The 23,695-nt window shown below is 41.1% G+C and overlaps 2 protein-coding genes across 2 annotated transcripts in view; both read right to left on the reverse strand.

Moving 5' to 3' along the window:
- Positions 1-995: 995 nt before the first annotated feature.
- On the reverse strand, positions 996-12,228 carry MINAR2 (membrane integral NOTCH2 associated receptor 2). Its single transcript, XM_009948249.1, has 3 exons — positions 12,064-12,228; positions 1,972-2,217; positions 996-1,175 (listed from the first exon to the last, which is right to left on the reverse strand). Exons 1-3 carry the CDS (start codon positions 12,226-12,228, stop codon positions 996-998), a joined length of 591 nt encoding a protein of 196 aa, XP_009946551.1.
- An 8,187-nt stretch (positions 12,229-20,415) lies between these two features.
- ADAMTS19 (ADAM metallopeptidase with thrombospondin type 1 motif 19) overlaps positions 20,416-23,695 on the reverse strand; it is a 146,462-nt gene continuing 143,182 nt past the window's right edge. Inside the window, exon 23 of the mRNA XM_086479551.1 lies at positions 20,416-20,567. Within this exon, the coding sequence (XP_086335677.1) occupies positions 20,416-20,567 (152 nt within the window). The remainder of the gene's footprint in view (positions 20,568-23,695) is intronic.

The raw sequence follows: 23,695 nt of genomic DNA on the forward strand, positions 1-23,695 counted from the left end.
TTTGCGACACTCAGGGCATTTTTCGTAAAGGAAAGAAATAATTTCAGTTCTTCTCTCTCTGTTCACTTACTTTTTATTTTGTCATTTTATCTCATGTTTTCATTCTCCTGAGTTATTCTGAGGCGTATGAACTTAATTGCCTGAGTGTTTTTAAAATTTAATTTTGGTCCTTTCTTTTACAAAGACCCTTTTTCACAACAAGGTTATATAACTTTAATTTTCTTCAGGTGTCTTCTAATGCCAGGTTATATCTAGTACTGCACCAATTTTGCTACAGTTTTTGATGTCTCGGACTAAAACCATATATTTTTATGTCTCAGACTAAAAACATCACTCATATTCTGGGGTGACAGAGATGCTACATGTTCAAAGAACATGACACAGACCTGCCTCAGGTCTCAGAGAATTCTTTTGGTAGAAGCTCAGCGGTCTATTTTTTGTTTTTCTTCTCTGAAAACATATAAGAAAACAATTGTGTATTTAGGCTAGCTTTTTACTAAGTGCTGCATCAGTGCAGCAATGCATTCAGTCACTAAGCAATGCGTAAAATTTTTTTTAGATTTTTTTTCGGATATCTTGAATGCCACTTCGTCATACTTTTCTGTATTCCAACAATGGCTATCCTGAAAAGCTGAACAGGATGGTAGATGTTTATTTGAACAAATAGTCAGCTGGTTGTCTGTACATACTAGATGTACCATGCCACACATATTAACCCAAATTACTAGCCCAAAGAAGAAGGCACTAAGAAAAGTAGCATATTTATAGTTTTCTTTTTTTTTTTTTTTATTATATCCATAAGGAGACATTCTGCCATGCTCAGACTATTTGTCTCTTTTCCGGAACAATTCCTTATGCTGCACAGGAACATTGTAAAATAGTGATGTCAAATATTGTATTTGTGACAAAAAATTGGAATTCAAATAAAACAAGGGAGGGGTATAACCTAATAAAATATTTATTGAAAAAATTCCCATCAACACAATTTGACTCTTTTAAGTAAGTAAAATGCTGAGCGTGACTATGGTAATTAGGATGCAAACAGGTAGCAACATGAGCAGGATGATTCGGCAACATTTGGAATGCTTTTTTTCTCTCTCTTTCTTTTTTAACAAGGTATCATACCCAGGAGTATAAATATCCCCCATCCAGAACTGTAGATCATTAGGATTTTCCTAAAAGAAAAATCAGAAAATGAACTCAGTTCCTCTCTCTTGCATATAAGTCATTAGAACATAGCCAGAATTATTTTGGCTATCATCAGGTAATAATTAATGGATTTAAGTCATCACAACACAAATGCAAGAAACTTTCACTTGAACATAGATTGTCCTACTTGCCAGATGCTGCAAATGTCCCACAGGGGAAAATTAAAACTGTGCTTTTTGGCCAGGAATCACATGTAGGACACCAGCCATTGAAACATGATTAAAAAACCCAGAAGAAACCATGTTGTCTTCTCAAAAAGAAATGTCAATTCATAAACACAGATCTGAGTCCCTTTCTGAAAAATGGAACAGAGAAAAAAACCTCACAAAACTAACCCTGAAAGTGATTTGTGCCAAACCACAAGCAGGCAGCATCCTGCATAGTGTGGTTGAGGCTGAGAAAATGTATGCTATTTGATAACAGGATGGTGTTATGAACAGTTATTAAAGTGAGGATATAGTATTTAAGCACCTTGTTTATCGTTCTTTCCTATATAAATGGGGAAGCTGAGTTGTGCGGTGTTGTGGTTTAAGACTTTCTCTAGTCACACAGGTCATGTTGTGCAGAACTGAAGTTCCTGGAGTCTAACCAGATATGTAGACTTCTTTTCCTGATCAGACTCATGATAGTGTCATGTCTGTACTAGAAAATACATTAATATTTACTTCTGGAATCCCACCAAAAGAACCACAATGGTTCATGCACACACCACACAGCTTGTATCAATTCACTTTGCTTAAACGCAGTGCAACAGCGCGTTACCTTTATGTGGCTGGCCAAGTTAGAGTGCAGCGAGTTCCTGTCATAGTCTTGCACAGTCCAGGAAGGCGTCTTTTTCTTCTCCTCCTTGTCATCATCCAGCTGGATATCACTATACAAGGGGTTGCTTTTGATTGTGGATTTCAAGGTGATGGGTGTAATGTGTTTCCCGAGGGCTTTGTCTACCATATCCTGACTGACCCCATTCAAGACTAAGCCCGGCAGCTCAGTGACATTTCTGTTTTCTCTCTGTAAGGCACAAGTTAGATCAGAATTTGGCTTTCATCTTCATTTACCTATGATGCCAGCCCCCTTCCAGGATTATAATTTGTAATACAATAGAATAATTTTTTTTAATTATACATGCAACACTTTTTCTTGTGATGGCAAATATCTACAGTGCAGTAAGGGAGCCTGACTGTTCACTCTGCGCAGATTTCTTCCTCCTGGGGAAAGAAGGCGGGTACAATCTAATCATTGAATTCTTTTGCAAACGTGAACTGACGTTATAATGCCTGCTGAAAGCAAGCCTCTGCTTTAGCAAAACGGTGCTATGGAGCACTCCAGTAAAAGATGCAGTTCTGATGAAAGCCAAGGGCGTATGATGCAGAAGCAGAGCTATAAGGACAAAGCAGAACGAGGCATAGTGGTAATGGTGTGTAAGTGATTGCCTTGACTGGAGCTGCACCTCTGACAGCAGGGGTGTGATTAGCAGTTCTGTTCACATTATTGAATGCTAGACGTGTGTCAAGATTTCAAAGAGCCCTTCATTCCACTGAGGGACGGTCCTTAATTCAAGCACTGTCAGAACTCAAAGGTGGTCAAATATCTGAGAAGTGTCTCAGCAACAACAATAGTTAAATCAGATCTTTTAGAACAGGGCGGGGGGGGGGGCAAGGGAGAAGGACGAACAGCCCTGGTGGGATCACATTTTTGGAGAACTCATAAGCTGCTGCGTAACACAGCACTAAGACCCTCCTCAGGAGCCGGTGAGATGGTTGTTACTGTATTTTTTGATCTGTAATTGCATGGAGGAATGCAATCAGACTTTCCAATTCAACTGTTCAATATTTTGGTTCACCACAATTTTCTGTCCCCAAGACTATGAATTCATCTGTCACTGATCTGTGATTCTGGCAGTGCTAGCTTCCTGAGAGACCCGCTTCTGGCAGAGCCCTTGCCTCATGCTAACACTTATCCTGTGTCTCAGGACTGCTTCTACAGAACCATCAAGGTGCAAATTCAGCTTTCCTTATTAGCAAGCAGCACTTCCCCATTAGCACTTTTGTCCTTAGGAACTCTGTGTTGAGACAAGGGTTGCCTTGGCCTGACACGGTGGCCCTGCAGCAGGTGTGCTGGGAAGAGGGCACACTCCAGTCCTCTCCCACCCCCAGAAATCACAACAGTGTGGGCAGTACCATCTGCCAGACTCGCATAAAGGGAGTGCACATCATAAACAGCCAATGAAGAGGCTGGGACCTGAGAAATTTCCTTCCATGAAAGGACATCTTTCCCAGGATATTTCACTTCCATTGAGATCTCCAGCTGTTAAGGTGCCACAGATTGGACAGATTTCAGTGGCCAAAGGGCTTGCTGCTGCTAGGGGCATGTTCTGCTTCTCCTTCCACCTTTCTGGTGGAAGCCCAGGGGATCCCACCTCCTCCTGCATGCTGTCTCTGGGAGCTGCTCAGCTCCAACATCAGCCAGTGCAGGTCCCTAAGCTGATAGCAAAGTGTTGGCTTCTTCTGCTTGAGTAATGTCTGCCCCTTTTGTGAGCTGGTGAATCCACTCTAAGGGGAAGCCAGCTGCTCTGTGTTGTCACCTGCTTAATGCCTCAGTGCCTACACACGTTCATAGACATGTGTGAGTAGGTCTGGGGCAGGCAGATGTAGAAGGAAGTGGGAGGACTGGTGTCCTATGGAAAGGAAAGGTGGAGAAGAGAAAACAATAACCTTTGTCTAAGAAACACTAGGAGGAAGCATTATACTGGCATTGTTGTCACTAAATCGTGCACAAGTGACTAAGCATGTTTCCTGCCAATAATTACCATTAGTAGGTGGGTGGAACTTTGGTGCCCTCCTAGTCCCCCTATTAGTTCTTAATTTCCGTATGTCATTCCTTAGCCTTGACATATCCCTTGACAATATTACTCTTTGCATTCCAGTTACAGCTGGCACTGAAACTCTATGGGTTGTAATGGCCAGATTTCAGCTGAGCTGGTGTTTTTAACTATAATTTCTTTCTGACTGCTTTTTTTTTTTTTTTAATTTTTATTTTTAAATTTCCTTTCCTTTCCTTTCCTTTCCTTTCCTTTCCTTTCCTTTCCTTTCCTTTCCTTTCCTTTCCTTTCCTTTCCTTTCCTTTCCTTTCCTTTCCTTTCCTTTCCTTTCCTTTCCTTTCCTTTCCTTTCCTTTCCTTTCCTTTCCTTTCCTTTCCTTTCCTTTCCTTTCCTTTCCTTTCCTTTCCTTTCCTTTCCTTTCCTTTCCTTTCCTTTCCTTTCCTTTCCTTTCCTTTCCTTTCCTTTCCTTCTTTTTAAAATTTGTCATTGACCTTAATGATGCTTCCCTCAGGCTTGGTAGATAATTGAACTTGGAGAACATTTGGTTGAAGAAATCAAACTGTCTCACCAGGGCTTGCTTGGTCTCCGTAGGCTAAAATGTTGTGAAAAGAATGCAACTTGACAGTAATTTCTAAAGCTGTTTTAAATAAAATGCTCCAAAACTTGGAATAGATGACATGATGCAAAATTTGTTCATAAAGAGAGTGCTTCGTGGCAAAAGTTCTTGCCCCTCCTATCTGGAGTACCTTCCTGTTCACATGCATGAGTACAGGAGAATGTGGAGCACAGGTAGAGAGGGAATAGGATCAGAGGGGCAACAGGGGTTTACTGTGAGAACTGAACTGGAATTTGGGGTAGGAGATAGTTTGCAAAAGTTTTGGAGAACAGCTTAAAGTGCCAAGCTGATTAGGAGAATACTCTTGATTTCAGGCAAATGCTTGACTGTGAAACTTCTACGGTAGATATGTCCTAGGGACTAGTTAGCGAAAAGGAAAGAGAGAAGCCTGAAGCACATACAAAAAAAAAAAAAAAAGGCTTAGGTCTAAGAAATGATACAGAGAAATATGAAGAACATTGGGTGAAACATGCATTTATAGAACCAGAGAAACATAAGATTGAGTAATAAAAATATGCCTGCTAATTTCAATTCTAGCAAAAACAAAATATTTTTTCTTTTAATATTGAAAACATTCCCCAACAGTTTTCACAGACTTCTGTGTTTTGATTCTGATTTATGAAGCAAATGTTCAAAGAAAGAGGAAAGAATTGTAATCTTAGGTTTACAATGCCAGAATTTATATGATATACACTGTGTCTAAGAAGCCAGTGTAAATGAGGGCGAAACAGATCAAATCAAAGGCAGTTTATGTTAATATTCACTGAACAGAAGGAGGTAACAGCAAATACTCAAAGCAGCAATAGTTATGAAGAACTCCGAGAAACTGTAGATGAAGTTGACGAAATACTCATTTAACATTGAAAAGTGCTCAACCCTGCAAACATATAACTGTATTTGATCTACATGTAGCTCATGAGCAAGAAAGCTGTCAGGGTTTATAACTCGTGTTTCACTGAGAACAGTTTGTCTCTCTGACAGATCCAGACAGCTGGCATGTACAAAAAGAGAGTTCTTTAAAAAGCCTGAAGATCTACAGAGAGTCAGTGTTAGTTCCATCCCTGGGTCAAAATGTGCTTACTCCATAGGTTTTTCTTGCTGATTATTTCATAATACAAATTATGCATGTAAGTATGTTACAATATATATAATTAAAAATATAAATGAATCTATATTGGTAGGAAACACTTTTATTTGATTTTTATCCTGACTTTATCCTTTCGTTCCTGCTGTTGTCATTGTTGTTAGCACTGAAACAACTAGAGTCTAACTGTTCTTTCCTCAGTCTGTGATATGAGACATCAAGGTAATCACCCACAAAAAACAAGATGTCAAAAGTGAAGGCTAGGCCTTTGTCTCAAGCCTGTCCACCTGCAAGAAGAGATCAAAGAGACACCTAAAAAATTAAGGAAATTTACATCCTGAAAGTTAAATCTTTCCTTACTCCCCCGAAAGACAGTTAGTTCCTCTTGTCCTGTGGCCAGCCATGGTCTCCAGCTGCCGCCAGGGGAGATCATAGAATCACAGAATGGTTTGGGTTGGAAGTGGTCTCAAAGACCCTCTAGTTCCAACCCCCCTGCCATGGGCAGGGACACCTCCCACTAGACCAGGTCCACAGCTTCCTTACACAACCTGTTCCAGCGGCTCACCACCCTCAGGGTGAAGAGCTTCTCCCTTGTATCTAGTCTAAACTTACACTCTCCCAGCTTCCAACCATTACTCCTTGTCCTACCACTGCAGACCCTTGTAAAAAGTCCCTCCCCAGCCTTCCTGTAGGCCTTCTTTAGATACTGGAAGGCTGCTAGAAGGTCTCCCTGGAGCCTTCTCTTTTCCAGGCTGAACAAGCCCAACTCTCCCAGCCTGTCCTCATAGGAAAGGTGTTCCAAGCCTCTGACCATCTTGGTAGCCCTCCCAGGGACTCATTCCAACAGCTCCATGTCTTTCTTGTGTTGGGGGCTCCAGAGCTGGACGCAGTATTGCAGGTGGGGTCTCACGAGGGCAGAGTAGAGGGGCAGAATCACCTCCCTCGACCTGCTGGCCACAAAGCTTTTGATGCAGCCCAGGATACAGTTGGCTTTTTAGGCTGCAAACGCACACTGTTGGCTCATGTTCATCCTATCATCCACCAGCCCACCCAAGTCCTTCTCCCCAGGACTGCTCTCAATCCACTCATTGACCAGCTTGTATCTGTGCTTGGGATTGCCTCGAATCAGGTGCAGGACCTTGCCCTTGGCCTTGTTGAACTTCATGAGGTGGGCCTGGGCCCACCTCTCCAGCCTGTCAAGGTCCCTCTGGATGGCCTCCCTTCCCTCCAGTGTGTCAGCCTCAGCACACAGCTTGGTGTCATTGGCACACTTGCTGAGGATGCACTCGATGCCAGTGTCCATGTTGCTGACAAAGATGTTAAACAGCACTGGTCCCAGTACTGATCACTGAGGAACGCCACTTGTCACTGGTCTCCACTCAGACATTGACCCATTGATCGCAACTCTTTGAGAGCGACCTTCCAGCCAATTTCTTATCTACCAAGTGGTCCATCCCTCAAATCCATGTCTTTCCAATTTGGAGACCAGGGTGTCATGCGGGACAGTGTTGAAAGCTTTGCACAAGACCAGACAGATGACATCTGTTGCTCTTCCCTTGTCAATTGGTGCTGTTACTCCGTCATAAAAGGCCACCAGATTCATCAGGCAGGACTTTCCCTTGGTGAAGCCATGTTGGTTGCCACCAATCATCTCCACATTTTCCATGTGCCGCAGCTGAGCCTTCAGGAGGATCTGCTCCATGATCTTGCCAGGAACAGAGGTGAGACTGACTGGCCTGTAGTTGTCTGGGTCTACCTTTTTTCCCTTTTTGAAAATGAGGGTGATGTTTCCCCTTTTCCAGTCAGCAGGCACTTCACTAGACTTCCATGATTTCTCAAATATGACGGACAGTGGTCTAGCAACTTGGTCTGCTAGATATCTCAGCATCCGTGGCTGGATCTCATCATGTCCCATGGACTTGTACACCTTCAGGTTCTTTAGATAGTCACAAATCTGCCCTTCGCTTACAGTGGGCAGATCTTCCTTCTCCCAGTCCCTGCCTTCGGCTTCTGCAGCTTCGACCAGTGCAGCTAGAGCTCTTGCTGGTGAAGACTGAGGCAAAGAAGTCATTGAAATAATCAATGAAAACGACAAACGCTGTCAATGACTATGACTAAAAATTTTAACCAACGGAGTCTTTAAGAAACTTAGGGCCACCAGATACTGCAAGATTTGTTTTGTAAAAACATCCTCAATGCTAATGAAAGTGGGTAGCAGGGTGATTATTATATTTGCACATAATTTGTTTAAGACTATAACCCTCTGTTGTACAAGCACCTTCTAAGGCACCCTGGAGGACTCTTTCAGCACTTGGAGGGGCATTTTTCTGACACAGAGACCTGTTTCTAAGAGAGGCAAAATGTCTGACAGACAAACAGCTGCTATGTAGTAACCCAAGAATCCCTGTGATAGTTGTAACAGCTGTATAGGTATTGCATTTGGTCAATGAAAAAAGCTCGTTTACCAGGATAAGTAATTATTAGCTCTTTAGAATCTCCTGAGCAAATCTGATCTCATAGAGGATGCTGTGGAAAAGCAATCAGGAAGGCAAGGAGTAACCAAGGGAGGGTAAGCAGATCTGAAAGACAGCAGGGCAGACATCTCACATCAATGATTCCTGAGAGTGCAAGTTTTCTTATGAAAGGAACTGAAAGAGATCAGAACTGCTTGCTCGAGACATAAGACAGCACCAGGTACTACAAAGCAACCTGGGAAGCCACCTGACATGGATAAGGAAGAAGATCAGTAGATGGTTATAAACACTTAAGCTGATGTGACAGGAATATTTAAAGTAGGCATAGAATCATAAAATCATAGAATAGTTTGGGTTGGGAGGGATCTTTAAAGGCCATCTAGGTCCAACCCCCTTGCAGTGAACAGGGACATCTTTAGCCAGATCAGGTTGTTCAGAGCCCCATCCAACCTGACCTGGAATGTTACCAGAGATGGGGCTTCTACTATCACTTTGGGCAGCCCATTTCAGTGTTTCATTACCCTCATTGTAAAAGTTTCTTTCTTAATCTAAATCTAACCACTTTTAGTTTCAAACCATTACCCCGTGTACTATTGCAACAGGCCCTGCTGGCCCAAAAGATTGCCCCCATCTTTCTTATAGATCCCCTTTAAGTACTGAAAGGCCGCAATAAGGTCTCTCTGAATTCATACAGATAATTTTATTTGTGCAGCATTGAGAGTACTGTCCTTGTAACTAATTGTTTACTTGAAAGCTCTTTTGTTTGCATTGGCAACAGGGTTTTGCAGGGTTGTGAGTACATTATATAAAAACTTCTGTGTGGTGTCAGACCAAAGCTCCTGCTGACCTTGCAGCTGGCTCTGATTGTGGCCAGTTACAGATGTCTAGGGAAGAATAAGGGAAAGAGTGGAAATATGTAACACGCATATGAGCCAGGGGACAAACAAGTGGCTGTAACCCAGCACCTAACTTATAAGTAAAAAAAAAAAAAAAATCTCTTGTCCTGGTACACTAAGAAACAAGCAAAGGCAGGACACAGGTGTTAACTCAGCTGAGACACCAGGAGGGGTTACAAGTGTAGTTAGCAGTCCAAAATTTGTTCGGAGTTGTGAATTTCTAAGCAAGAACAGCATGACAAGAAGTAACACAGTGTTTAAAGACCAAATGCTCTCTCTTATCTTCAAGAAAAAGTGAAGAAATGGAAACAGAAGCAGGAAAGGGAAGTCTGAGAACTGCAGAAAATGACCAGGTAGACTACAGGGGAGACATGCATCCTGGCTATCAGAAGCACATATAGGGGATTAATCATCTGGTGCATGCTGAGCATTAAAACATATTGCGGGGCAGAGAGCCCAGTGGGACTGGATATTCTCAGGGCAATCAGAAAGCAGTCCATAGCTAGCCATTTGCAGGAGAAACAGCCTGTGCTTTTTATGCTGCTTTTCCAAGGAAGGGCCAAGATTCCTGGACTGCTTTATGGCTTGTTTTATTCAAAGTAGATGATGAAAAAATATGCTAAGCAGGGAAGCTGTTCAGTTTGGCTGGTACAAAAGAGGAAAGTAAGGAGAAAGAGCAGCAAATTTTTGGTCAGCAATAGGAATTGTCATTATGTCAAGTTGCTTTTTATGATGGAAATAAATTTTAAAACTTATAGGTGGAGAAAACACATAAGCACCTAAATGCACTTGAATTTAAGTGATCTCATAATAAAGGTCTGGAAGAGACCACAAACACACCACTGAGAAGTTGCTTTACACGGGGAGCTCTGAGAAGCAATAGTTTCTTAAAAGAAAATGCATTTCTGAAGAGGAAATTTAGGCTACTTTCAAGGTTTAATGACTTTGGGTGTCTGTAGGTCACGCACATATGTTCTGAAATGAATTCTCCTCCCTTGCCCCCCACCCTGTTTCCGTTTCTGAATTAACTAACCCTTAACCCCATTAGCTCTCTCATCTTAAAGCAAAACACCTTATTCCTGCACCATTAGTTCTCCACTGTGCCATCATGTTTATTCTAATGTCTGGAACTCATCAGTTCTTTTCTCTTTATTTGACTGTCAGCAAAAGGGAAAAAAAAGGAGGCGAGCTCATAAGGGAGAGGGAATAAGGCACAATGAATTTTGTCTGGACAGCTTGAATTCACTAATGACTGCATTTAAAAATATAGGTTGTGCCCTAGGTTTAACATTTATAAAAGATACTGCACTGCAAACTGCATTTTGGAGACAGAATGGTGAGCACAAACATTTCTTTTGAAATGGCCATCCCGGGGCTGGGAACAGAGTTCCAGGAAAACCCTCTTGCTGGTGGCGAAGGGCAGAGCACAAGACGAAAAAGCAGAGGGCTCCCCACACATTTTTAATCCCCCTGCAGCTCTGCAGCCCTGGCTCAGTGACAGTGCGTCCTGTTTAACAACAATGGGAAGAAGGATCCCTGCTGCGGAGGAGACTCTGTGTGTGGCTGCCTCCCTCCTGCACAAAAGAGGGGCTTAGGTGGGGTGGGGAGCAAGGCCAGGATTGCACCATACCCTAGCATTGTTTGGGATGCCGCAGGCTCCTTCCCTTAGTTTGTGCTCTTTGCATGGGAGATGATGGGTAACTGTGTGTCCCCTCTCTTCCAGCTGTCCTGGGGGAATTGCCAGCAAAGATTATACAACGCAAGGAGAGGTGGCTGGAGGCATTGGGATAGGCAGAAGGAAAGGCGTCTCGGGTGGGGAAGAGGCTAGGGAAGGTAAGGGGGGGAGTGTCATGGAAGCAGGTGACAGGAGGCAAAGGGCTTTTGCGTGTGGATGAGTACTGGGAAGGACTCTGGAAGGGAGGTTTGGGCAGCTGATGGGGAGAAATGTCTGAGAGGGGAGATGTGCAACTGGAAGTAGCTGTGGGAAACTTTAAGGATCTTTCTCTTCCCCTCCCCTCCCCCAGGTTGATGGTTTTTCAGCTCCTACTCCTTATACCCCTGCGGAATTGGACACCCACCCTAAGGATCCTCAGGATGCAGACCCTTCTCTACCCCCCCACCCCCAACTGCTTATGTGAGTCTCCATCTTTGACAAGAACCAGACCTCGGAGCTTTTGCTCATGCTAGGGATGGGGAAAAGCAAGGGGCTCCCCAGGAAGCAGGCAAGGAGCACTGTGGAGCAGCAAGTGGGGCCCAGAAGGGTGTGAGCTGATGCAGCTGTACTGCTGCTGATCCAGACATGAACTTCTCCTCTGCTGGCTCCAGAGCCTCTACTAAGCAGCACACATCTACATTTTTACCAAGAAACTGCTGCTACCTTTATATAATAACTTCGATTAATACAGTCAGTGTGTTTCACACTTTCAACAGCTGTCTGCCAGGATAACAGAAGGTTGAAGTACAATAAGAAAAACGAATAAAGAGAAAGCTCCAGTGAACTATGTAGACATACATAAGCTTGTGAGACACTAGAAAGAATCTCTGATGCGCTGTCTACCATGTCTTTTCAATGAGTTTGAGGAATATGACCTGGCTTTCAGATTTAAGCCTGGAATTTTTTCTTATTTCTTCGGACAGCATGTTCCCTTCGCCCCTTTAGTACAATTAATCGATATTTGACATCAGTAGACTTTCTGGGAAATGCTATGAAAATGTTACAATGAGCAGCAGAAAACCTAATGTACTGAAATAAAGTAAGCAGACTGCCCTGAAGACAGGAACTCTTCTCTTGGAGCCTGATCCTCACTGAAGTCAAAGGGAAAACTTGCAGGGATATTAGTGAGGCAGATTCAGAGATGCAGAAAGCTGAATCCACAGTGGAAGTCTCAACTTCATGTCATTTGTCTCCTGCTCCCAAAAAAGAGGTAGAAAAATCAGGAAAAATGCCAGCCTCTTTTAGATCTTACCTGTAAATAGACCCTGTTGTGCCACCGTTGCACTCCAGGTAAAGCTGCTTCTGGGAATTTTGCCAGGCTGGCTTGTAGAAAGGCAGAGTTTTTCACTAAAGACTTCACCTCCAGTTGCAGGAATTTATCAGGATGGTTGTTGTTTGGTAAAACAGAGAGGTCCATGTTTCTGTCCTGTAGAGTAATAATGAAAACAGTCCCAGCTTCTGCTTCCTGGCTGTGCACACTCTTTCTATTATTAATGATGTGAAGAAGGATACGACAGTTTCCTGAAACTGTATCTGACCCCTGTTTGGTGTCAGGCTCACTTATATCATCTACCAATGATAAAAGATTGTTTAGAAGTGGCAGAGCAGACAGAACATGTTTCTGAAAGTGCCTAGCTTAAGATTTCAAGTTCAAGGCCTATTTTGATAGATACATATGTGCTCATTAAAGCTAACAGAGTACCAGTGAGTAGATGCATGAGACACTCAAATGCATACCAGCACTTCCTCAAGTGACCTGCCAAAAATGTCAAGCTTACAATACTTCAAAGCAAGCTTTTTTTTCCCAGAAAATTAGAAGCAGCTCCCAGCCCAAAGCAAGTCCTCCTTTTCTGCGGCAGATACTAAGAGGCTCCGTTGTGCTGTGTGGGTCAGTACCATTTACCATGACAGTTATGACGTGAACTTTTTTTAGATTCACAGAAAATTCTTCTTGACCCTGGGAAATATTAGATCGTTTCAAGTAATTGATAACAGAAGTTTTCAGGGAATTGATTCTGCTCCTGTTCAAGTGAAAAAACTCTTACTGACTTGAATAGTCTAGTCTCAGTTCATTCACTTTTATTATTTTATTTTAGGTTTTGATATTTTAATCATCATTTTATATATCTTAAGTTCTTTTGACTTTCAGCTAATGAAATTTCCCCTCTCATCATTGCCATTACTTACAACCAGCAAAAGTTGGTTTTATTTTAACATTTTTTATTTTAACATTTTTTTTTCCAAATCTTTCTGTTTTTCTAAGATATTTTTGGGGTTTTTTTGATGACACTGTCATAGAGGATAGGTTTTTGAAAGTTTGTTGTTTGAAATCCAGGAAAACCTTTCTTGGATCAAATCAGTGCTGAGAATTAGGGCATCACAAAACTTTTACCCTTGTACTTAGGTCAGAGAATTAGACCAATCTATTTTCCTTACAAAAGATTTCTGAAAATGAAAAAGAAAATAAAGTGAGTAAACTGTTTTGTTTTTTTTTTAAATGTAATAATGTGTGACCCTAATGTAATAAATGAACACTTTGATATACATGTAAGTCAAACCGCTTATCTACTTAGAAAGCTCATGATTTTTCCTTGCACGTATTTATTGGTGATTATTTTATAGCATATCTGTTAAAAATTATTAATCTGTTGTCTTTCAAGTAGATACTCAGAGTATTTGTGAGCAGCCACAAAAGAGACAATAGTGACTGTGTTTTTGAGTGGATGTTCATGCTTCTGGGGAACCTGCTGCCACCTTTAGAACTGTTTCTCCCTAGCGTAATGAAGCCCAGAAACACTAACACGCCTTCACAGTGTAGCCTAAAGGACTAGCATGAAGCTTCTGTTTTAGACTTACCATGACATGTAGTCCCCCTTTCTCCCTAGGGAGCTAAGACAGTAATAATTTATGTTCTAAAATAGCTAATTATATACAACCACACCTTCTTTCTTGAACATGTATAACATTTCCAGCATCTCTCTGAATACAGGACTTTTCCGTGCTACTGTAGCATACAATGTGGTATGCGTCTGTGTGAATTTACTTATTGACACTACTTCATTTCATTAGATGTGACATGATATAAGAGTGTAAAAAACATCTCACTAGGTCAGACCCCCCTAAGCCCAGGATCTATCACTGTGTTTGAAAAAGGCAAGAAGAGATGCTGTTTAGGGAGGCTATGTACAGCTGGCTACTTTCTGCAGTTTGTTCTCCTTTTACTCCCCCAGAAGCCACACAATTTTTTGTGCTAGAGTGTCTCTTCCCAGGCCTTTTATTATCTATTTATTGACTTGTTGTCCATGAATTCATCTAATTGCTTTTTGAATCTTCTGATACTACCTCATTTAGAAAAAAAATCTTCAGAACCTCATGACCATCTGTCTAAGGGGCTTACTTTTATGCGTTTTAAACTAATTTCCATACCAGTTTTATCAAGGATGCCCTCTTTGCTGTACTGCAGGATTTTAAGAACAAGAGCTCCACATGCAGCTCATCTATCACCTCCAGGATGTTTTAGATGTTGGCCATGCTCATCTGAGCCTCTTCCTCTCCAATCTGTATTGAGGAACCTAATGAATCCAAAAGTATCAGCTTTTTTCAGTCTCATCTCATAAACCACCTAGTCTATCCCCTTGCTCATTTATTTGCCTTTTTTAGTGTGTTACTATGTAATTCCACTACATTGTTCATGAGAACACAGCAACCGTAAATGAATGCAGTGCTCAAGCTGTGGATACACCACAGTTCCAAAATCAGGAAAAATAATGCCCCCTCTTCTGACAACATTCATCAGTTTTTGGATTTTTTTCCTGCTATTCTCATAGAATTAACAATTTCAGACTACAGTAATCAATGACACTATGATTTTTCTCCACCTCTATGACTGTCAGTTGTTAAGTTCAGCATCTGTAGTTCAGGCTATTTTCCACAGCTATAGTACCTTATATTTACCCACATCAAAGTTTATTTGCTAATGTCTTTCCTAATCACTCAGTCTTGTGAGTTTCTTGCCAAGTGAGGGAACAGCTGGTTAACCAGAAGAGCTTAATGTCACCTGCAGAGATGGAGATCTCAGTTTTTACTCTCTTCCTCATGCCATTGATGAAAATGTTGAAAAAAGTAAATAAAGCATCATTCCTTGGGGAACCATACTGATGCCACATCTCCATCCTGAAAGATAACCATTTTGCTTGCAATTGTTTAACCAGCTTTCAAGCCATAAAGATTACTCCTCTAGTCCTGTGTGAATGTAGTTTCTTGAATATCCTGTAATGCGGAACCTTGCCAGAGACTTCTCTGCCAACTAGATCCTCTTTGCCCAGAACAAAACTGAAGCCATGCTGACTCTCTCCTAACAGCCCATGCTTATCCAGTTGCTCAGGGATCTTATTCTTTCTTATTGGCTATTACAGCACCAGAAAAGGAACTCAAGACTCCCTAGTCTGTAGTTCAAAGGATCCCCTAAAGATCCTGTTTTCCACAGGCAGGAATTACACTGCAATCTGGAGTCCTCTGCCAGAGAGGCTACTTGAAACAACAGTTTACGCACCATGACAAGCAGTTCTGTAGTTTTCCAATTGCATTCTTCCAGGAATCTCACATGACTGCCACCCTAGATACCTGTTAGCATCTAACATACCTATTTGGTCTTACATTCTCATGTATTTCCTTCAACTTAATCCAGCCTCTCTGACATGTCTGCTATAAGGAACGTGAAAGGTATGAGAACCTCTGCAACATTTCAGCTGGAAAGGCCAATACAAATGATTCACTGAACTTACCTTTTATAGCTTTATCATCCCTGAGAGTCCCTTTCACACTTAAGTTACGAGGTGGTCCCACTGACTCCCTAGCTGGCTTCCTACTTTTGATGTGTATCAAGTCCCTTTTACTATTAGTTTGAGCATATTTTCTACAGATCTCTTCAAATTCTTTCTGAGTGCTCTTAATTTTCTTTTCACAACTGATCTCCACTGGTCTCCTCATGCAGGCAAGCTTTCCCTTTTTAATATACTTTTAGAATAAGCAAATGGCTGCTTCTCTGTCACTGAAGACGATAATAAAAACTGAATAAAAGAAACCTCAAAACACCCAAAATCTAAATCACATCCTCTGGAACAAAGCAGCAAATTCCCTCCAGAATAAATGACAATTAAAATTCAGGTATTTCTTTTCTTTAAGAAAGGCATGAGAAGTGGTAACTATTGTAACTTTTGTACTGTATTGGTATTGTAACTGAAGCTAGCCAGCATGTATCTGGGAAGATGTAAGCTCACTGTGCACCAGCCTAGCACAAACCCTGTGCACCACTTCAATCTCACTTTATACAGCAAGATAAAGTGAGATCTAATTAGTAGAGAGGCCTAGTCTAGCTGGAGTGAATTTCACCCTTGCTTGTCAGCTGAATTTGACTGATTTGACATTCATTCAGAATGAAACAGCTCATTCTGGCTGTTATCTCCAAACAAGTGGAGGATAAGAAGATTATCAGGAGTAGTCAGCATGGATTTGCCAAGGGGAAATCATGCCTGACCAACCTGATAGCCTTCTATGATGGCATGACTGGCTGGCTGGATGAGGGGAAAGCAGTGGATGTTGTCTACCTTGACTTTAGCAAAGCTTTTGACACTGTCTCCCACCGTATCCTCACAGGTAAGCTTAGGAAGTGTGGGATAGATGAGTGGACAATGAGGTGGATTGAGAACTGGCTGAAGGAAAGAGCTTAGAGAGTTGTGATCAGTGGTGCTGAGTCACTGTGACTCAGCTGTGTTCCCTAAGGGACGGTATTAGGGCTTGTCTTATTCAATGTATTCATCAATAACCTGGATGAAGGGACAGAGTGTACCCTCAGCAAGTTTGCTGATTATACAAAGCTGAGAGGAGTGGCTGACACCCCAGAATGCTGTGCTGCCATTCAGCAAGACCTGGATGGGCTGGAGAGCTGGGCAGAGAGGAACCTAATGAGGTTCAAGGGCAAGTTTTCGGTCCTGCACCTGGGAAGGAATAACCCCACGCACCAGTACAGGTTAGGGGTCAACCTGCTGGAGAGCAGTGCTGTCGAGAAGAACCTGGGAGTCCTGGTGGACAGCAAGTTGGCCATGAGCCAGCAATGTGCCCTTGTGGCCAAGAAGGCCTATGGTATCCTGGGTTGCACGAAGAAGAGTGTGGTCAGCAGGCCGAGGGAGGTTCTCCTCCCCCTCCGCTCTGACCTGATGAGGCCATATCTGGAATACTGCATCCAGTTCTGGGCTCCCCAGTTCAAGAGGGACAGGGAGCTCCAGCAGAGGGCTACAAAGATGATGAGGGGACCAGAGCACCTCTATTTTGAGGAAAAGCTGAGAGACGTGGGTCTGTTTAGCCTGGAGAAGACTGAGAGGGGACCTTATCAATGCTTATAAATATCTAAAGGGTGGGTGTCAAGAGGCTGGGGCCAGACTCTTTTCTGTGGTGCCCAGTGGCAGGACAAGAGGCAACAGGCACAAATTGCAGCACAGGAAGTTCCGCTTGAACATGAGGAAAAACTTTTCATTGAGGGTGACAGTGCACTGGAACAGGCTGCCCAGAGAGGTTGCGGAGTCTCCTTCTCTGGAGGTGTTCAAAACCCGTCTGGACGTGTTCCTGTGTGACCTGCTCTAGGCTAACCTGCTTTAGCAGGTGGGTTGGACTAGTTGATCTTTAAGGTCCCTTCCAACCCCTACCATTCTGTGATTCTGTAATTTCTGTGTGATTCATCAGTTGAAATTTTATATATTCATCAGGCTGGAAGGAAAACGGATCAATGCAGAGGGATTGTTGCTGAAAAAAAAAAAAAGATGAAATCCAAAAAGCGAGTAAATGTAGGTAGGAGTGTCTATGAGTGCAGAAGGCTATTGCTTCCCTGAACACAGCTGCAAAGGGCTGACTGCTGTCGCCCAGGGCTGTGGCAGAGCTCTGCAGGGCAGGCACATGCATGCACAGTGTCCCAGTGTGCTGAGACTTGGGCCACAGGCTGAGCACTTTCTCAAAACGTTCTTAGCATTTTCTGACAAAGCAGGTATTTTGGTCTGTGCTGCGTCTCTGAATGATGACAGAATGTATCGAAGCAGTAAAATTAACTTGTTTTCAAATTCATGCAGAGCAGGAAGAGGCATTTTTGCTATGCAGACACAAAACTGCTTCAAAATGATTCATGCACATGTAATTAATAGTTTTGTACTACAGAATCAGAGCCAAAGGAATCAGAACTAGACCTATCAGCATTATAACATCCTGATTTCACTCATTACATTCAAAAAGAACGTCATTTACAGTGCAACTTTCCATCCCTGATTCCCAACCAAAAGTCTTTTCTTTTATGATGTTGTGTAAGGGTCATAATTTCAGCACAAGTCACTCATCTGTTTTCAATGGACACAGGCAGACTTAAAATGTACTTTTCCATTTTGAGATAATGCCGACATTTGTATTAGTGGAATATTCAGAAACAGCAGAGCATAAATACTCAAAATTGTGCAGATGATATCACTGGCTGATAAAACACTGTCCTCTGGCCCGTACCCTGGAGGCATCTTTCCTTTCGCTTGATGTTGTGACTCTAGCAAGTGCAGGAGTACTAGCAGGACTGGGTACTAAGTAAGTATGCATAAAATTTAAAATAATGATTGTTTCTTTTGCCTGCCAACTACAGTAATTCTATCAGACTTTGAAATGTCTGTCTGTGGCATTGATGAGTTATGCCCAAGAGCAACTGCATTTTCTGTGCATTGAAACTTTTTAATGATACAAAAGATAATATCACATACCATGATATCAGAGTTGTTTTTCTTTCTTTCTTTACTTTTTAGAAACAGAAGATATTTAATCTAAAATTATACATTAGCACATCATTAAAGCTGCAGTTTTTGAATGCAGAGCAGTAAGATGTCAAACCAAAGATTTTGACAGTACAGGTATTTCAAATGAAGGACGTATGTTGATTTCAATAGGAGTTAAGACCGCAGCTAAGTATTCTTCCTGGACAGAGTAACAGAGTCCTGATTGGGGGCCTCAGTTTATTAAATTATGTGGGTATCTACATCGCATCTACACAGTAGACTCTTTGCGAGAATTAAAAGGAACAATCACTCAAATAAAGATGCTTTCCCTTTTTGAGTAGAAAATATGATGCCTTTCAGACTAATTTCTCTGGCTGTCTTGCCTTCAGGATTTCCTGTCCTATGTACTTTCAGACCATGCCCAAAGGCTTGCATCTCAAAATGGAGGCAGAGGACCTAGCCCTCTCCTCTTGTCAAATTCTGTGGTAAAAGAATTCACCTGAGATAAATAACTTCTCCTCCATTGAATATTACTCTGTTGTACCCAGCTTTCCATATATCAAGGCTCACAGAGTGGCATGTCTGCAGCTGCAGAAAGGTGCCTAAGTCAAGAGGCAGGAGGCATTCCTTGTAGGGACTACTTTTGCTGTACCTGCTGCAATGCAGGGCTTGATACATTCACCCACCAGACACGGATGTGCAAAAGAGGAAAAATGCAAATAACAAAAGAAGCTTTACTTTTTATTGAAAATGTAAAAATCATGTGAATCATGTACAATATTTTCTCATAAGGAAAATTTTAGCTGTTTCATAACGTTTCACAAAACTGTAAAACATTTCATTTTATAAAGACTTTCATAAAACAAAGACAAAACTAAAGTGTATTACAAAGCTATTTTCTAAATCGTCAATGAAGAATTGACTAATTCATACAAGTGGCAGGAGGAAGGATTGTTCCATTTGTAAGTCTGCAAGAGGACACACAAAGGTATAGAGGGGCACAGGTTTTTTGTTTCAAAACGTTTAAAATCAAGTGACATGTTAAAACAGTACAGACGTGGATTCATAGGATGGTACAAGTTCTAAGGCTGCATTTCTCTACACTACCTCAAACAGTGCAACAGTGATTCAGTGTAAATCTCTACAGTGTTTCATTGATTCAATACTTGTTTTCAAGTATGTGTCCATGAGAATGATCAAAATTTCTACTTAGCTATTTTAATTTTCTTGTTTATAATATAAGTTACAGTAGATTATCCCCTTCAGTATGTTTCTAAATCAAATGAACTGATTTCACAATACATTCTGTAATAACCTGTTCAATAATGTTAGCTTACTCACCTCAACATCTGTTGCAAAATACACAAGATCATTCTGACTCTGAATGCCAAAAATATAATAAAATTAAAAAGGGCTTTATTTCCATATACAACAAAACTATTCAGCTAAATTAAAATAAATTCAAGATGACATGGTGGTTTGGGTTTTTTTTGGCAACAGAGTGACGACCCTACTGAAAATAAACATTTAAAATACTAGTTACTATTTTTTAAAAATTCTGATAAATGTATCAAAAATTGTTCATATAAAAATTAATTATGAAAATGTCAGAGGATAAAACAAGTTGACTGTCTAACCAAAACAATTAAGGATGTCTGGCAGGCAAAAATAAATTAATTTGATTAAATTATATGTAATCTGATAGTATTTGGTCCGAAGAAGCGTGTGTGTGTGTGTGTCTGTGTATGTGTGTGTGTTTATAAATAATAATATTGCAAAGAGCTGAGAGTCAGCCAGCCTGACAAAGGTCAACTCTTTTGTTGCATTTTTTGCGCATAAAAGTCCCTGCATGTCTCACAGCACCGCTGATACCACCTCATGTCTTGACACAGGTTCTTCTCTCTTATCACCCTGCAGTACACAGGCCACTGGTCTCCCAAGCACTTGAATGTCAAAGCAGCTGTGAAAAAACAAGAACAAAATCAAATATACTTTACTCTTACATTTATTAGTGAAGAATCAGGTAGCAAAGGTGACAAGAACACCACAAGTTTATCTGGGGAAGGGAAAGGAGAATAGATGTAGATATTCATCAAAAGGAAGACAAAAGAAATCCTCCAGCTGCCAGTATTTTCAACATTACAATTTTTTATAGCCAGCTTAATTTATAAATTGGATTAAGTTGCATTGAAATGAATTGGTTTTATGTCATGCAGCTGTCTCCTCATGAGAGAGTGAAGCCCATCTTTCTGCCCTATACGCAGGCAGGTTGGGGCTGGGGCCAGGTCTATGTGGGGGCTGCAGAGCCAGTTCCAGCAAAGTCACATGAAACAGCAGCTCCAGATGAAGTTGCCCTCAGTCTGAGACAAAAGTTGCTGCTGGAAAAACAGGAAGCCTCAGCTTGAATAGTTACACAGAATTAGGTTCTCAATGACATCTGTAAGGGGATTTTTTTTAATCAGAGGCAGGTAGGGAAAAGTAGGAAATAAAGCATGGGGATCACTGCTGGTTTTCTGATCAGGTTTTGCTCAAGAAATCAAGACTTTGTGCCATGTTGTCAATGAATGGAAACTGAACAAAACTATGTGATGTCTTACATTATCTTTCCTTGTTAGTGAAATACCCTACTAGACCTTTAGTTTCGTCTAGATTCTTTGTTCACAGGAACAGAAATATACTGTCTTACTAACTTGAATGCTACAGATGCCACACTATGAGGCACTCTTACCAGGTTTGAAGACACTAAGACCCATAGTATGTTTCATAATGCAAATCCATTTTGTGTAGAAGAATGAAACTTACAGTATGGAATCAATGACAGTTGATATGTGGGCAAACATACTTGTCCAGGCCTAATTGTTGCATTTTGTGCTTCTCAAATGCACAAACATTGCTTTTCTTACCTTCTTGACCTTTTTCTGTCCTCAAAAAGTCCTTTTTTTTTTAAAAAAAAAAAAAGTCTTCCAATACATTGGTCTGACTGCATCACTCTCTTTTTAATCACTCCAATGGGTCTTCCTTTTTCTGTGTCAAATTATTAATTTGCTATTAATCTTTACCTTCACATCTTTCATGTCTTCTCTTCACCCAATTATTCAGGTTGCTCTATTAGCAGTCTGTCGCTGCTTTCTAACTGTGGGAATCCTGGACTACCAAATTCTTCCTCAGAAACCTTCTAAAATGACAAGGACATCACTGTAGCCTGAAAAGCCACTGTTCGGCTTACTCTACCTGCTCTCATGGTTGTTTTAAGTATTCGGTTTTCTCTAGCAGTCACAAACATTCAGATGCAGAAGCCTGACTTCTGTTGTGTGCCTGTTATACAAAACAGGCATATTTTCATGTGTGTGGCTTCCTTGTGAAGCCATCTATTAATCCACCCACCTCTTTCACTTATGAAAGCCTCTTACAGTGCTTAACATAGAAGGACCCTGGTACCAAATTTGGATCTTTGCATATTCAGTTATTAAAGCCATAGTGCATATATGGAATTAATATCACAGAAAGTCAGAATTACAGAATGGTAGGGGTTGGAAGGGACTTCTACAGATCATCTAGTCCAACCCCCCTGCTAAAGCAGGTTAACCTACAGTAGGTCGCACAGTAGTGCATCCAGACGGGTTTTGAATATCTCCAGAGAAGGAGACCCCACAGCCTCTCTGGGCAGCCTGTTCCAGTGCTCGAATATGGGAAAACAGTGAAAAACAGGGCAAAAGAAACAGACATAATCCAAAAATCATCATAAACATTGAACTGAAAGAAAGTCAGTCTCACAGAAGATTTTACTCTCCTTTTTTAATAGAAATGAAAGAGAAATTAAAGCATATTTATATGAGTAGAGATGGTGCAATCCACATCAGCTTCCACTAGCCCTGCCCCTAAATCCAGAGGATCTGTACTGCACAATAGGAATAGAACTGGAGGCAAAAATGATCAATATATTCAATAGAAGCATTGCATTTTGTATTTTGGAGATGTTAATGTTTCTACTGGACTGGATTCTGACTCCTGCTGGATAAGGCTGACCTGTAGTTTACTAACATCAGTGCTACATAATCCATTCTATGAGGACAACATAGCCCAATCTTTTTGTGCACTTCAGATTAAGTCAAATTTTAATGAATCTGACACTGCATTTTTCCTGTGAAACTTTGTGATTCACTTTACTCTGTGACACAAAGCTGCTTATAGAGGGAAAGCGTCAGTGATGAAGTAATGGCCTCTTGCTTCTTACAGATCAGTTGAACAAAGAAAGATAAAGTATGAAGGGCAACCTTAAAACAGTGAAACAGCAGAAGAGAGTGCCATAAGCAACAGGTCTCATCTCATCCAGCAAACTGAAACAATGACTACTATACCAAAATGTTTAAGGGTTAAAAACTTCAAAGGGAAATACCCTTCACTGATTTAAAGGAAGGATTACATACAGCCTGAAATCTTAGACTTGCTTTCCATGCAGGAGTAATCTATTTGACAAGAGGGTTTATCTTAACAAGGGCTCTGGAAAGGGCATGCAGTCTTACAGCAAGCCTTTGAATATTCTCCAGTCATGCTCAAGAAGCAGATGAATGATTTGAGGAGCTAATGGTAAGACCAACATCATCAACCCACTACAAAATAACAATTAACAGAATCAACAGTTCTGTAGTTACGCAGTAACAAAGTTTCTTCAAGACCAACTGAGACCAGAGTTCCTTCAGGAAGAGCAAATCTCTTCATGTCAGTAATTTTCCTTCACACATTCTAATCCATCAGGCATGGATTGCAAACATGTGAACTAAAGACAAGTGGAAAGAGTTATTTGTATCTGAGGAACAAATAAGGGCCTCCTTGATCTCACAAATATAATGAGAACATGGTTTGCAGAGCTTTTAAAGGGAAAACAAGGTATTTTCTTACTTTAGAAGTGTTCGATAAAATTGAGTGGACAAATACATATAAACATATATAATATGTTTATAATGCCTCTAGTACAAACATATTTTCATCTACGATGTTTTGTGTCCATAATATCATACCATCCCACAATATGGTTCTTCTTTGGATAGCAAAACCCTTCACCACTCTGAGGTACAGTCTCTGATGCAC

Source organism: Leptosomus discolor, chromosome Z, assembly GCF_034619465.1.
Source record: "Leptosomus discolor isolate bLepDis1 chromosome Z, bLepDis1.hap2, whole genome shotgun sequence".
In the NCBI taxonomy this organism is placed as follows: Eukaryota; Metazoa; Chordata; class Aves; order Leptosomiformes; family Leptosomidae; genus Leptosomus; species Leptosomus discolor.